This window comes from Poecilia formosa, unplaced genomic scaffold (genome assembly GCF_000485575.1).
Source record: "Poecilia formosa unplaced genomic scaffold, Poecilia_formosa-5.1.2 Scaffold74, whole genome shotgun sequence".
In the NCBI taxonomy this organism is placed as follows: Eukaryota; Metazoa; Chordata; class Actinopteri; order Cyprinodontiformes; family Poeciliidae; genus Poecilia; species Poecilia formosa.
The window spans coordinates 971,780-989,058 of NW_006800013.1; the positions used below are offsets into that span (position 1 = coordinate 971,780).

At 35.8% G+C, this 17,279-nt stretch overlaps 1 protein-coding gene across 2 annotated transcripts in view; it reads left to right on the forward strand.

Annotated features, from left to right (window-relative positions):
• Positions 1 to 17,279, forward strand: part of LOC103140714 (calsyntenin-2) — a 311,418-nt gene that overhangs the window by 190,762 nt on the left and 103,377 nt on the right. For both annotated transcript variants that reach the window (XM_007555973.2, XM_016673371.1), the window contains 2 exons: positions 3,693 to 3,901; positions 7,373 to 7,522. In XM_007555973.2, the coding sequence (XP_007556035.1) occupies positions 3,693 to 3,901; positions 7,373 to 7,522 (359 nt within the window). The remainder of the gene's footprint in view (positions 1 to 3,692; positions 3,902 to 7,372; positions 7,523 to 17,279) is intronic.

Consider the following 17,279-nt stretch of genomic DNA (forward strand, 5'->3'; position numbering starts at 1 on the left):
ATAAATATTCTTTATTGTCATCTTTCAACTAGTAAAACACCAGGGGGGTTAAATTGCATGTCTTCTAAATCAGTGTGTTGAGGGAGCATTTTAAAGGCAGATCACGCTAAATAATATAAGCTAAACACAGAACATGATACATGCAGAGTACAGGTCATTTCCAACAAATAAAGTTTTACTGAGACCATCCTGTTAATAAATGATACTAAATAAAAAGTAGGCTCTCGATGTTGCTTTATCAATAACTATGTGACGTAGCTTGACACTGTTTGATTAATCATCTCCCTGACGATACTTTCTATCCAGTTTGGTTGTCGTCATAATCATTCTCTCACCCTTGGGGTCACACAGGCCCTCGCTGTTTTGTGCGTCTCTCTGACTTGTTGTGAACCCCTACAAGCACACTGACACCTGTCATGGGGAGCGACAGCGGCCCTGGGCCCAGCTTGGCAAGCTTTTAGGACTATGAAGCCACAGACACGCACACTCACAAACACAAACTCCTACACTCACAGTACACAAAAATATCTAGTCACCCCAGAGTACGAGGTGTCTGTTCCAGCCAGATGTGCGCCATCAGCAGAGAACGCACGCTCACATGGACACAGAGACATCTTCACAATTACTGCATTTAGTTATATTCTATTCATTCGTGTGCGTGAATGCATAATGACGCTCACAAATGTGAGTCCCACAGGAGCGGAGCATATGCTTGCTCACTCACTATTTGGGGAGAGAGGCGAAGCTCGAGGGGGGAAATGTTTATGTGAGAACTGCATTAATATGACAAAACAAGGCTGGCTGAGGGATTTACTGTGCACACTGGTACTGCTATCATCTGTCAGAGCATCTTATTACCATCTTCTGCTGCTGTTAGCATCACCATTAACATTCCACCTTTCTTAAAGCTCAGCGATTCATCACTGTCACCCACGTATGCATTTGTGTATTCTGTACTAGGGTCCAGAACTTGAAGAGGGTGTAGTAAAATAATTTATTTCTACTTGAAGTGCAATTATAAACAAGTACATTTTTGTTTTATCAAGCCCTGAAACAGGTTAGTTTTGATTGCTGTTCTGGTCCATAATGGAGCTGACTTACTGTAATTTTTCATGTTTATGTGGTGCACCTAAAAATGCAACCACATTATTTTGGTTGTTTTATAATTTTGAAATATTTTTCTGTATAATTTAATCTATGTTTTTTTATTATATTTTTATTTTAATGAACAAATTATATTTTGATTACATTTCGGCATGTTAATCTGCCTGCATTTATCGTGCTTTCCTGGGGTTTGGGATGGGAGCAGTAGTGGCGAAGCGGAACTTTTGTTTGCGGGGCGTTGCTTCCGGGTGGGTTTTGGGGCGGAGTTCCGGTTTGCCTCAAACGCAATCTGGATGCTAAAGGCAGCGCTTTGGTCGTCTTAGCTGACTTCTATTTTATTGTCTTTCAGGTCAGTACACGATAAAAACACGCCAAAGCTACTCTGTAAGATGTTTACCTCTTATTTGACCAGTATGTAGCATTGTGTTACGGTTTCTGTGCGACATTTTGTCAATAATTGCCAGTTTTATTAGGCAAGGGTAAATTTGGCAGGATGCCAACCCGCGCTGGGAAAGTCCCACGAGGAGGCGATTAGAAGGTCGTGACAGGGGCGCAACTACAAATTATTCAGGTGGATGCGAAAACATAAATTCATTGAAAATCCACATAGATGCAAGCTCGTGCAATTTTATTGGTATCATAGGTACTGATAGCACACTTTTGGAATAATTAAAACTAAATGACATTTAGTTTTATGACTAAATGTCATAAAACGTTTTACCCAACATGTACATTTTTAGTTGAGAAAATTGAGTTGAGAAAACTTTGGGAAATATGTAGCTATCTTGATATTGAAAGCCAATGCAACGGCAATGAATTTGCATGAAAGTACTTTAATTATTACTAAGTAATTTGCCAGCTGAAATTTCTATTTGTTCTGTCCTAATTACTTAATTTAGTTGGTTATTAAAATGCTAAACAGCTTTTAAAAGTAATTTATTAATGTCTGTCTTCTAGCCACAAGAGCAAAGAAACAACTAAAGCACGAATGTAGAACAACATAACTGTTAGTGACAGTGATGAGTTTCAGCTGAGATAGCATCAATGCCCTGATCAAAGCTGTGTCTGCATGTGTAATAAGTAAAAATTAACCAACTGAACTTATTAGAATGAATCCAGCTTTAAATATGTGACTAAATTCTTTTTGTTTCCAGCAAGGCTACCTTTTTCTGACATATTTATTTTTTTTAGTACTGGTTTACCATTTGTTGGATGGATTTATATTAAATTGTGAGTGTATTGAGGCTTAAAAACTGGTCTTTGTTTGTGTATGCTGGACAAAGATAAGACAAAATGAAAATGTCTCCATCCTCCCGGTGTTCCAGTCTGCTACAGTTGTAGCTGGATTGTTTTATATGGATCTTTGTAGTCAAATGATTTTGTAGTGCTCAGCTGCTAATCCACTAAGGTACATGGTAATCTGTATCCCTTTGTCTTTAAGCAACACACTACTTTTGCTTGTGAGTAGTTAATTATCAGTCATCTCTGCCTGTATTTTATTTAAACAAAGGACTATTTCTGCAAGTTCATTTTTTAAAAGGAATACATTTCTTTGATTTAATTAAGGAAATCTCAAATGAATATTTAATACAAATTAACCTGCTATTAATTTGCAGCACATTTTTTGTTCTGTTAATACACATAAAAATGTATCCTCTTTGTTGGTTTAGATATTGTTTTATAGAATTTGTAAAAGCTATGGCTAAGCTTTTCAAGGCATGACTGAGCAGGGATGAGGTTAAATGAAATGGAAAACTTGAAACTAACTCATGACCTTTTATCAGTTACATTAAAAAATCTTCTGTTCTGCTTATATTTACTCTCTTGTCTTTTTTATCTGCTGTTGCAGGGGGAAAAAACAAACAGCAAACCTTTATTAAACACTATTTTCTTGACTGACAGTTACTAAGAAAGAAAATGGCATCATGGGTTGAGCTTGGCGTTATTTGATGCTGAAATACAGCTGAATTCATTTATTTACAGGCAACAATGAATTTTGAAAAAACATCTTGAGAACCATGCAATATTTCCTTAGTATTACAAAATGAAAGGTCAAAAATTGAACAGCAAAGTCTTGAATATCTGTTTTATCTTTGGTCAGAATTTTACATTGAAACCAAACTCATAGTGATGCTCACAGCTTTCAGTACCCTTTTATCTTAAATATTTCACACTTATCATCTTACTGTTGTGATCAGCAACATTTTTCTCAATTAATTTTCAAGCATTTTGACTGCACACAGTTTGAAGAAGTCAAATATTTTTAGTTAAACCATTTGACAGTTAGCAGTGAAGTATCAGTCTTTTGGACACTTTCATAATCTATTGGATTTGCTTTCTGTAACATCTCTGGTTTTCCAGCAAAGCATGACAAGCAGTAGGTAAATCTATTCAAATTATTAAGACTAATAGCTTGTCAACGGTGACATAAAGAAAAAATTGCATGCATTACATCTTACTTTAATACAAGCAGAATACTTTTATTTCCATAAGTTGGAATAAAAACTGTTTTAACCTGTATAGCACTCTATGCAGATGATACTTTAGTTTGAACTTTCCCCTCCCCTGTGTCTGTGTGTTGTCTGCAGGGCAGTGGTACACATCCAGGTCAATGATGTGAATGAGTTTGCTCCCGTGTTTCGAGAGCCACAGTACAGAGCTGCTGTGACAGAAGGAAAGATTTATGACAGCATCCTGCAAGTCGAGGCCACAGATCAGGACTGTTCGCCACAGTACAGCCAGATCTGCAACTACCAGATCACCACCACTAACACGCCTTTTGCTATAGATCGAAATGGTGAGTAGAAATGAGAATAAATATATTCAGCATTGCAGGATGCCTCAGTACATGCCACAAAAAAATGAAGTAGTAAAACACATTTATTATGCTAACAACTTATAAGTCTTAAAGACTTAAAAAGAAAACAACACTACGACTGGAGACAGAAGTTTCTGGAGAAAAAAAAGGCCAAGTATCTCATCACTTGCTATTTCTATCTACATTTTTAAAGGAACTTATCAGTTTTGATATGCTAAGAAATCTAGGATGATTACAACTTGTCAGACTCATGCTTGTGCTGAATATGTAAGCTTTTTTTTGATGCAATATGCAGTATAAACTAAATCAATTAATAATGTAAAGACTATTCAGAGCACATTGCAAAATGAGGATTAAATACTTTTATGTGAATAGTTCAGTTATAAAACTGGACCACAATTATAAAGGGATGGAACATTTCCAAAAAGTAAAGCTGTCACTGTACACAGGGTTAGCGTTGGGATTGTACATAGTGCAGAACCTTATCTTAACTCAAGTTACCTACTGCAGCTTTAAGAGAATGGTGTGATTACTTTTACTTAGCTGTTATTTTCAGTCTATATTTTCTCCTAAATAAGTGAATAGCATTCTCAGCTCTCTTTATGGGAAGAGTATTTCATTATTAGCACTCAAATTAGTACTGTAGTGCTTTGTTCTTGCACTCTGGTCAGTTAAAGTTTTTCTTGGATAATTAAAGTGCAGAGAATCACAATAGACAGACATTTGTATGAATGATACTCTTGAATTTTGCAGTCGCTTCTAAATAAATATCTAGTATAGTTTCTTTTTTCTCAGAAAACCAACATGGACACAGAATGCTTTGTGCCAGAATCTCATCAAAATTGTAGCCATTACAAACTCCACTTGAATTATTTCCATCTGTAATACAAACATGTGCAGGTGAATTTGTTTTCCTTTGTTCTGAGAAAAAATGAGGACCACTGTAATTTGTTTTTGACAAAGCTGGATTTTTGAATTTCTTTTAAATGTTCATTATATCTTTATTGGGTGCTATGCAAAAAAAACCATGTGCAGTGTTATCATATCAGCACTTGAATAGAGTGATGTAAAAAATTCTCCCTGTTTCACTCAAAAAACTGAACCAACATGTATTCTTGCTTGGCAACGAAACACTAAACTAATTCCCTTAGTAAACAGGTATGTAGAAAGATCTTTACTTTGTTAGTTTTACCTGCCGGTATATATAAAATACATTTAAGCAAAACTGCCAGGCTATTATGTCAAACTTGGATTGATTTATGTGCCTGAATGCAGCAGGTCTAATTGTAGCACAATGCTCAGAATTTTAATGAAGTGGATCACTTTGAGCTGGAGGAATATCAAGACTCACAATTTAATTTTCAACAACATTGATTTTTGCTGTGCAGTTTGTTGCACATCTAGAAATAGAAATTCAAGTGATTTAGACACCATTTAAACTGCAAAAACAAGGCTTGTGGTGCTATAGTTTTATAAATACACCTGGAAGAGTTGGGGGGGGGGGAGGCGAACAAAACAAAACATATTACCAAAGCTACAGCCAGCTCACAAGATGACAGGATACAATCAGCTGAGTTTTGTCACTACGAGATGAAGTTTTAATAATATTTTGAAGAAAACTTAAAATCATAATTATTTTGCAAATAGATGTTTTCTAAATCACAATTTGTCCTTAAAAGAATCTGTGATCAGTTCATGTTTAACCACAGTTGATGTGTTTGTACTTGTCTAACTCCATTATGGTGGTGATGCCAAAAAAGCGTTGAAATTTCTTCTTTCTCTGGTTTCTCAAAGCATAAGTGGAATCTCCTAGGAGCAATCTCTGGTTGCAGAAAGACTTCACATAATCCACTCAGAAAATACAGAGAATACTTCATCATCATCATCACACTTTCCTGACATGACGCCAGTGTGGGTCCAAAGGAATCACTGCCTAACAGCTATTTTTTATGGACAAGGTCATGCTGTCAGCAGCTGCGAGACAGACTTCCCTTTGAAGAGAAATATTATCAAATTATCTCATGCCCCAATATCTTGTTAAACCTCTACATAACTCCTAAATGCCATTTTCAAATACGAGGCAACCACCCATTCTCCCAGAGGTGTGCTGTAGCAAATGTTGAATTAAGCAGAATTAGTCACTGAGTCATGGCTGTGCTTAATATAATGAGCTTACAAATTTTCAGGACAACAGCAATCCCACTTCTACTGAATGTTGATAAAATCAGAGATTTAATGTTGATGCTGGTGGGTATGAGTAATTACTGCTTTCAGAAAAGTAACCACTGAGAGGTGAACAGGGGGCCAACAAGCAGCAATGTCTTTACACGAGGAGGCGACAAGTATTTAATGGAAACATGTACCCAATTTTGGGAAGCATTACAGTTAATCAGACCCCTTAAGGAGATAGAAGGTACCTGTCATCTCCACTGTGATCTCATTTGTTACAGTGATTACGTTAAGCCATTAAAGTTAATTTGACAATGATACATAATGATGATGTAAGATTAAATAACCATTACTCCTTGAAGCAAACACTCACACACTGTCTTTGTAAATAAGTAGGAGCACATACATAAAGTGTGGTAAGAGTGACAAAAAACTTTAGATTGACTAATTTGCAGTATCCAAAACAGAATAGAGGAGAGTAACGCTTGCTGTTTTATAGATTTATCATGATCTAATGTAATATGAATACTGTTGATAAAGCTTCAGAAACAGTCCCATTAAGAAAGAATTAGATAAAAAAGTATATACATTAAGCTTAAAGTCTGCCTTAATGTATATAAACGGGACTTAAATCTGTCAATGTTTTATGTGAATTTCTTAAAGCTCACTGAAAGGACGTCAAATAAACTTTTAACTAATTGTTACTGAAAATAGCTGACAACTGCAAGTTTGTTTTGAAGCATTTTAATTGTTTTTCACACTTCAGGAAAGCTATAGGTTGATGCCTTATAGTTGAAGTTTAGTCATATGAAAATACCAAGAAAAGTCATAAGATTCTTACGGTAGGAAGGAGTTTGGAGAAACTAAACGGCAACTACAAAAACAAATGGCCCTTCACAGAAGAGCAAACTCACCGGGTCAAGGTTCATTTTCATCTCAATGATGAGGATTACTCAGTTTAAGGCAGCAGTTTGGTCTGATTACTTTCAGACTGTGAGGAAAAAAAATGTTTCTATGTGGTTTCAACTTTATGAAACAGGAGAGTGCATTGACAAAGGGCAAACTGTCCTAAATCCTTATTCAACAAACACACAAAATACAACAACTCATTCTTGTTTCAAGTATCCCTTAACGACATGAATACAATAGACTGACATAGCCACAGCTGCCTCTTTTCTTGCTTATAACACTTCCCTCATGATTTGTTCATGTCAATTATATGTGTGCCCTGTTAAGAAGCTCTTTTGGTTGACCTTGACTTTGACCTTCTCTTCCCATTAGGAAACATCCGAAACACAGAGAAGCTGAGTTTTGACCGACAGCAACACTATGAGATCCAGGTGACGGCTTGGGATTGTGGCCAGAAGAGAGCCTTGCAAAGTGTCCCGGTGCACATTGATGTCAAGCCGGTCTGCAAACCTGGCTGGCAAGGTTGGTCTTTGTCAGACATGTGTGAGCAAACTGTGCAGTGTTTAATCATCCAAGAATGCAGCAATGTTTGTGTGTGCCTGATTACTGGAGATTACACTCTCTTATTTGTTGTACTTCGCTGCACCTTGCCCGTTCACCAAATGTGCAGGTCCCTGCAAGATTATTTTTCCACAAATTTAGCTTACACCCTGAGGATTTCTGACATGTTTTTAAACTCCTGCTCCTGTTTCTGTCTTCTCACTTTTCTTACCTTATGCAAAATTCTCCCTTTTGCCACCCCTGTCTTTTGCCCTCCCGGAGGAGTTGGCTTGTCAAGATAGGATGGTGTAATAACCAACTCTTTACTTAGAGCATCACAACTCAACAATGCTGCTCCCAACACATTAGAAAAGCCCCCTGGCAGCAGTCTGGTGCCGCAACAACAAGCGTTACTCAGGATGACAGCATATGAGGACAGTTGTCAGAGGACAGAGCAGAAGTAATTAGATACAAACACTTTGCAGTATATGCATCTCCAGGCAGAACCATGCGCAGAGTGCATTGGTAACCAAGTCACATATTCTATATTTGGCATCAAGCCCTCCATTGTCCCATAGGAGTCTATGTTAGATGGCGCTAAATCAGGATTGTGGCAGGAGTTTGATGTCATTTACTGATGCCCCTAAACCTTTCTTGCTCCCTAATCAGTTGTTCAATCTGTCTTTTCTGGACAAACGGCATTTTGGATTTGGATAAATTTGCAATGGATCAAAGTGTTTTTGATTTCATACAGGAATTATCGGTTACAAAGAAAAAACATAAAACATGTATCAACTTTATTTTTCAAGCAGAAAATAAATAATTTAGGAAAATAATTCAAGTATTTGTAGAAATTCCATTATGCTCACACTTACAATGCATCACATTATTTAACGGTAGGAAAACCCGCAGTCTATTTCAAATGTTGCTCACTTTTTTTGTTATGACGACACCATCAGCTTCCATTGCTGAATAACTTTAAAATTGACCCATAGATGACAGCACCCATTACTACTTATGTAAATAGTTCACTGCTGTGTGACGTCTGCATTCTTCTTCTGCGCATGCGGGTCGATTTTAGATCACAAACTGTTCACACAGAAGTCAATCCTAATTGAGTGTAAGGACCTGCTGTGTTAACATAGCCTATGATGAATGATTTTTCATTTGTAAGACATATTCGCCATTATTCCATTCAAGAAAATTTAACAGATTGTGTTCCTTACAAATTTAAGTCTTTATATAAGAGCAGTGTCTTGTATACTGCAGCTGTGTGGTGTATTAAATTGTCAAAACAAATAAAGTAATTTTTTGAGTCTTTTAAAAATAACTTAACATGGTTACCAATTTGTACATAAATTTAATTGTAGGGCCCTTGGTTTTTTCTACATTTCCATTTTTACCCATATTGCTTGTTTTCCACTTGTTGGGTGTTTGTATTGCATGTTGGTATCTGGAGGACCACGACTGAAATAAGATCTTAGCTTTCTCATGCTTTTGTGCTCAGTGATGATTCTTGACTGTGGTCATGAAGTGTGAATACTACACTCATTTGGGCTATTACCAAATAAATTCAAATCAGTTCAGTTCAAATGTCCCACAAAACTTTTAACATAAGTAATATGTGTGAAGATCCTTTTGTTTGTGTGCGATTACTTCAGTTGTCATGCACAAAGTATTTTTTAGACAAGGGAATACTTTTTAAAAAGAAAATCATGAGAATAAAACCTTAGCATATGTCTAAAATAAACTTGTGTGCTTTCTACTAAACTTCCAATAAATATATGCACAAAGAACAGTTACTCTGCTGGAAAACTTAACTGCAAATTAAGTAATGATTTACAATGCCAAGGGTTTCTGACAATAATAGTAATGAGTGGTCCTGTTATGCAAAGCAAGCAGGGATCTATTATGGTATGTACTGATCACATCATGCATAAACAACAAATACAGCAAACATATAATAGTAGGAATACCTGTTAGTTTATAACAATTATTGACCCATTTGTAGTATTGTCAGAACTGTTGTTTCAATCAAAACAGTACTGTGTCTGTAATTATTTCCCTTTGTCTTCTTGAGCAGCAGGTCACTTTCCCAACTGATTGCATAATCTGCCCTTTTTTTGTGTAGTGCTCTTTTGTATAACTGTTCTTTGAGTTTTTTTAGCTGAAAATGTACAGATGTATTTAAAAGACACATCTGTTCTTGCCAATGTCACCCTGGCAACAAGTACAGTAACTTATGTTATGCAGTGGGTTGGTTACTAACTGGAAAACAGCGATTTCAAATAAAAAGGTTTATTACTTCCTAAAACTCAACAACCAAAAGAATCCTAAAAAACATGAGCAGTTTGGTGACATTTGATCTATATTAATCTACCAATATTAGCTGCCTATTTAGGGTAAATAAACATGTGACAAATATTTTCATGGAACTCAATAACTCAAAATGTCAGCCGCAACCATAGATACAGAGTTTGAAACTTAAAGCGTTCACCCCCTAATCAAGGGTTCACTCATTTCACCATATTAAGACATGTTGATAGCAGACAGACAATGCTTTGTAAGACAGACTTTATTTAGTTGGGCATTAATTATATAGAACTTTTCAAGAGTACCTGACTTCAACAAATGAAGCTCCAAAGAAGAGGCAGAACTTATAACCTCCAACTCAGTTGCATGGATGATGCTGTTTAAAGTGAGGGTCATGAATATATTACAGAAAAAACTATGTTTTCACAAGCATATTGGAGATTATATTATGTTTTTATTTACACGTATCCCTCTCTAGCTTTCAGTGGTATAGCCCAGTCCACCATAAACCTCCAGAGGTTATGCAACAATATGAGGAAATTACATAAATGTTTTAATCAAAAATTGAGTCTACTCTATCAGTTCTTAGAAAAACATTCTCAGTGTCACGTTTTCTGTCCAATTTGTTCTCCAGTAATGCATCTGCAGATTTCCGCCAGTTCAACTTGTTTTCCAGTGAAAACAACATTTCAGTGTTTGAATTATTGGAGCTCTTTCCTTCATTTGTGGAGTCCTTGTGTAGTATTTTTCAATTTAAAATAATGGTTCCACACCATCTACAAAACTGTCCATCAGCTCTTAAAGTTAGCTTACAGTCCACCTTTATCTTCAGTAAATGTAACTGCACCAGTTTTGGATACTGGACTTGCACTTGATGTATTTTTTAAAATTATATACTTATTTCACATGCAAAATTCTTTATTCTTTCAGTAAAGCCCTGCATCACTGTAGATGATGTGAAAGTTTTGAGGCCAATGTGCAAGAAGCTTCTGGACAATCCTAATCATCTTTCAGCTGTAATGCCTTGGAAGCCTGTTGTTTTTATGTATATTCATTCGTTTGAATATTTAATTATAAGTCTTAAAGCCCTAACTTATGCTGAGAAGATGCATACAGGATTACATTTAATTAAATTGTATTTAATGAATACAAGATTATGAGATTCAATAGCTGAATTGCAATCCCTTTTACAGCAACTTATCTTTTTCCTATAAAGGCTTTTAACCATCAAAACCCTCACTAATGCAAATTAAGCACAGCATCTCTGCATCTTATTTCAGCTATACCTAACTGCTAAATAGTCAGCGAGAAAAGTTTGAAGTTTCTAAGATAATCCTTTGCTTCTCTGTGTAGGGCCTATAAGCCGACAACTTGATTTACTCCCTACCTTTGTTAGGCTCCAACTCACTGAAAAAAGGCAATGGAGCTCCAATGTAAAAAATTCAGATAATAGAGATATTAACCATATTCCTTTTTTAGAGATCACCAAACAGACAATAGGAATTCCCCAAAGATTATTCAAATTGGTTTGTTTTAAAAGCTAAACATGAGTAACTCTTTTAATGTTTCAGCTTTACAGATGCCTTTTTTGGCAAATTTATTTCTACCATTAAAATATTTTATTTATCAGCAGATTTAAAAAAAATCTCCCCATTTTCTTTTATATTGTTTATTGAAAAAAAAGGTGGCCTAGGGGTACTTGCGTCTTTTTACTCATTACGCACAGTTCAAAACAGGTGCAATACATAGTGGTTTGCTGTGTCAGGAATGTTTCTTTTTTGACCATTCATTTCTCCAAACACAGTGTATAATATCCCCCAAGTGGTCAAATATATCAGAACATAAGTTTTATTGTCATTTTGAGCTGCTCCAAACATCTGAGATACAGACAGGACACACAGGATACACATAATGACAGATATGCAAACACACCTGACACAACTGTGCATATTCCCTCCAATCTTTTTCCCCTCAAGGGGAAACTGTAAGAATTCATTGAACCCTCAATAACTACATTTAAAATATAAATGTAAAAAAAGACAGTGATGTTTTTTTTTGTGAATATGTTAAGTGCTTTTTATTAAAAATGAAGACCAGGTTGACGTAGAATTTTATTTGCTATGCAAAACAAGCCATTTTTTTCTTTCTCTCTGATCAACAAAATGCTGATTTAATTTTGATTATTAAATTCATTGGACCCCTGAGAGGGACAGATGATAAATCATTCAGATGAGTGTAAACATGCCTGTAAATTTTCTTCTCCCTGGAGAAATTATGAGTTTTGTTATTAGAAAACCAGCTGCCCTCCTCATTGGCAATCTTTTTTATTTTTTATTTATTTATTTTGCTTTTAAAACCCACTCTTTAGGTTGAGTGGATTCTTGTCATCTTGACCTTATCGAGGTGGCAGCACCACTCCATGAAGTAGTAATTCATGTTATCCATTGTTGTGTTTGCTCCACGATCACTTGACTCCTTTCTTTTTTCTTGGTTGTTTTCATTGTTAAATGTTCTAAAAACTCTTTTTTAAATTTTTTTTTTCTCCTTTTCTATTTGCTATTATTAACCACGGGTACATTTGATTGAAACCTGTATTTTTGCTACAGCAACAGAAAATCAAATGGACACAACCTTTGTTTTCTCCTCTCTGTTTGCTGGAAACAATTTAAAACCCTTCCGACTATAATTTCCAATCTCATATGTTGGTTGGTTCTTCATCTTCCTTGTCTCTGTTGTCCACAAAGAGGCACAGGCACATACAAATATATAAAAAAAACAACTCATAATGGCATGAGTTTCTATTGAGAATCCTCATTTCATCCATTGTAACAGTTATCATTGTTATTTGGTGTAATACTTTGAAGAAGGGCTTTTTGTCCTCCACCCTAAATTGGTCTGAAAATACAGTATTGGACAATAATGTTGTTTTAACCCAATATTATTTTTACACAGGATATTGAATTCAAGGGCTACACAGTGCTGGAACATTATTAGATTTTATTTTTAAATAGTAAGATGAGGATTGTTGGAAATCTGCATTTTCCTATATTCCTATATAGGGCTGAAACGATTCCTCGAATGATTCGAGTACCTCGATTACTAAAATTCCTCGAGGAAAATTTACCTGCCTCGAAGCTTCGTTAATTTATGTTTTATTAGTTAGCGCACCGTGTTCCGGCCGGGACTTCATTTGCGTTGCGCGGAGCTCTCACTTCCGCCTCTGAGTTGTTGACAAAAGCTAAGTCTCAGCGGCATAAAGTCCAATCTTCAAGATTGGCCCGTGGGGATTTTATTGATTGATGATAATGCCCGACTTTTTATCGTTTTTGGGGAACCAATAATCATCCTTAAAATGACTGGGGAATGCCTGGAGTACGGCAGCATTTCTCCTCCGGGGCTGCTGGTTGAAAGCGAACGGCGGGAAGAGCGCTGAGGTGAGCGGATAGCCTGAACAGGGCGGGCGGCTGAGTAGCTGATGCTTACCGTGTAAATGTAGCTTTACCGACGAACCGCACAATAAATTTCATATCCCGGTCTGAAGAAACGGGTGGCGGAGCGCATCGTACATGGCTGGTAGATGAGTTTCTGAGTGTGACCAGTGAAGGTGTCGTAAATATCCCGTATTGCTTCCCCCCGTGTTCGTCCCCCGGTCTAACGGTTCGTCAGTCCGCTGGTCTATTTCCTCCCCTCCACCCCATGTTCGTTCATTCGCCCTCTCCTCCCACTCCAGGCGGCATTTCCCGTATTTTCAAACCCAAAGCGTGACAGGTTAGGTGGCAAGGTGAGTTTAATTAATCTATTAAACTCACTGAAGATGAATACATAAACTAAAAGCTGGATTGTAGACATTTTTTATAAGCATATTTGTGAGCCTGCCTCTTTGTTATTAAATTCAATATAATTTCAGATTTTTCTATAACTTTTCTTCTGGTTAACTTAGAAAGTGAGCTATTATTGTTACAGGTTAGTTTTCTAAACTACAAAAAAGCAACTGTTAGGGATGCTCAAATATGAAAAATTGGACTGATATTGATATCTGATAGTAACACCGGTATTATGCCAGATTTACCAATATTTCATTTTATATATTTTTTATCCGATTACTCGATTAATCGTAAGAATAATCGATAGATTACTCGATTACTAAAATATTCGTTTACAACAGCCCTATTCCTATATTTGTTTTTATTTCCAACCATCTACTTAACTTTTCCCATCTTTGGCATCATTACTTGTGCCAGGTGAAGGTATGTACAGTAAGATCTCATACAACAGTGTGGACACAGCTTTTTCATGAAAAGTGGACATTTGTAACACTAAATTGCATTACAATCATTGCTCTTTGTTACTGATCTTGCAATATTTATATTACTTATTTATTAACACCTTTACTTAACCTATATATAATCCCACAAATATACATAATTTGTCACCGTGTCTGATAAAGGCACAGATTGCAAAACACTGATAGCTGAAGTGGATTAGTTGAGGTGAAAAGTGGCATGAAATGGAAAATTGTTTTTCTTTGTGTTTTGTTTCCTGAAATCTTGACATTTTTATTTATCCAAGAATTCTGTCAGTTATTTTTGTTATGCTGAAAGTGACATATTTTGTGATTTCATTTTATTTTAATTCCTGAGATGGTTGAGCTACTTTGTAACTGTATCATGGCATGTGGCTTGACAGACTATAAATAGGCTGACCTTTGACTTATTTAAAATGTCTCTGTGGCTTTTTAAGACTTAAATACCTCTGATTTAGAAGTTCACTAAAAAACCTAAGGCAGACCTGTGCAAAGAAAGAGAATAAAATTTTGATTCCATTACACTGTGGATTATTATGAAGGGTGATTTTTATGATTGTTGTCCAACTATCTTTTGGATAATTGGAAAGATGAACAACTTGATCAATTGATCAAGATGAACAACTTGATCAATGCCAGTGCATGGCATTGATCAAGTTGTTCATCTTTCCAATTATTATTCTAACAGACTTTGTGAGGGGCAACTGATGACCATTTTATGTCTTTCCCTAGTGATCTCTCCAACATATTTAGGAATTTCTGCTATTTTGATCCTGACCTTCTTTGGCAGTCCTTTGCTCATAGTGAGCAAAGTTAGGTAGGTCAGGAGAATCTGTAAATAATAAACTGATCAAATTGTGTGTAGCATGCATAATTCTAGTTGTAAATTTAGAGAATAAAGCATTTACCCAATGGCATGTAAGGCTTTTTTTTTTACATTTACTTAAATTTCATTCATATTATGACTTTCCACATTTACATAAGACTACCACAAAATTCAGATATTGTGAATATACCTGTGAATGAGCAGCTGTTAAAAAATCTCCAGGAAATCAAACTGTTCCTTGCTTCATTTTAAGTGGCAGTCTATTTAATTATCCTCTGTACCAGCTATGCAAGCTATAGAGGGAAAAATTTTCTATTTCATACCATGAAATTGAACTGCATTCATCCACCTCAGCCCTCGAACCTCAAGGTCTTCCAATGTTTTAAATCTTGTTGCTGTGATTTGTTTTCTTAGAGCTACTGTAGAAAAGATAAATAATTTCAAGACTCTTGAGTGATTGATCCTTTTTTAAATAGCAATTAATTTATTTTTTACTTCATATGTTAAAAATATAAAATGATTTGGAATTATACCTTTGAAGTAATTTCTTATTCTATAGGATTAGGAGAGCAGACAATACTTTGGAGGGAAACACCAACTTGTGTTCAAGAAACAGGAGGACTTGTTCAAGAACTCAGTGTAACTCCATACTTAAGATTTATTTGGAAAACAATCAATAACAGTATGAATTTCCATTGTCTTGATAAGCACAGAACATTTACATTTACATTTACAGTTTTGCTTCATCTTAAGCAAAACTGTAAGCGGTGCTAACGTCCTTTGATTTGGTTATTCAGATTGGATTCTGTTGAGCAGGTAATGAAGATCTGACAAGAGTCTGGTCCATAAAAATATGTTCAGCAGCCACCCTTTTTTTGTTTTAGGGTAGGTTGCTACAGATTTTGACTAGATTCTGTTCAACTTTTGACAGCATCAGTCAGCATCACGGTGGGCGATTGCTCAAATTTATCGACAATAGGCGATTGTCTTCACTGGTTGTTTTTTAAAGATCAGTTTTATTCTGGTTTTTATTAGTTACTCTATTAATTATTGTGTTAGCAATGCTACATTGAACCCAAAAGGTGAAGTTCGTGGAAAAAATAACAATATCCATCTGGGGGTGTCATTTTTGTATTTGTGTTTCATATTTCTGCTGCTGATTGAGTAGCATAATCAGGCGAATAGTTAGAGTCCTTTACTGCAGCAAAGGACTCAAATGGATGAAGATTTACCTCTTCATCCATTTTCAAAGTAATTCCAAATAGGCAACTTTGTATTTTTTGGTAACTTACTCCTTCATTTTGGGACTTTTGTGTTCTAAATTGGCAAATCAGTCTGTGCATGTTTATATTGTTCAGCCCCCCCAAAAGATTCTTAACGTAACCTTCACAAATATTAGTTGGGAAGATCTTGCATATCGGCTAATCTTTTCAGTCAGGTTCCTCAACTTGTTTTATCAGTAGATACAGCCACTAATGTATTTACTAAAAATGTTAGAGGAATAATGCAAAGTTCACCAATTCATCAGAGTATTTGATAGTGATAGCATTTTTGGTTGTTTTCTACTGAATGAACCCAACATCGAATAAATTTGTAACCATGGAGGGACAGATCTGTAATAAAATGCTCACTTTTTTCAGTTTCTCATAAGAGCTGAGTCATACAGTGCAACACTCAGTTGCATTGACTCAGAACATTGACTCACCTACAATTTTATTGTAGGTGAGAGTCAATGTTCCTCACCTACGTTCATAACTTATCAATTAAATCTCAAAGCTCAATATCCTGGACACAAGCTGCTGAAATGATTTGCCTATCTGAACAGACCCTGGCTTTGGAGGTTGTTCGGGTACATCTTATATGAATGCCGGATACATAAAAGCATAATGAATGTTTTGACAGTACTCTGGTAAAAAAAATAAATAAATGCCTGGGAGTTTATTTTGCCAGCAGAGTTTGTAAATGTTTCAAAACAGTATTACCTTAAAAAAGTAATGATCAGTGACACTCTGATTAATTCCTTTACACATTTAATGTTGACTTTTCTTTTTAAAAAGAGGAACTGTGTTGACAAATTTCCATCCTTTGATTAGCATATACAAGTGACCGCCAACTCGCAACAAAGGTTCTCTATGAACTGGCAATAATTACCACCGTCTGTGAGCATCATAACAAACATTCATTGTAAAGCCACCGTAACCGTATCTAAATGCAACGCTGAATGGTATCTGCACTGAAGCTGCAACTTTTAAAAACTGTGTTATACCTTTAATCTGCAATCTGAGCCATGCCTAGTA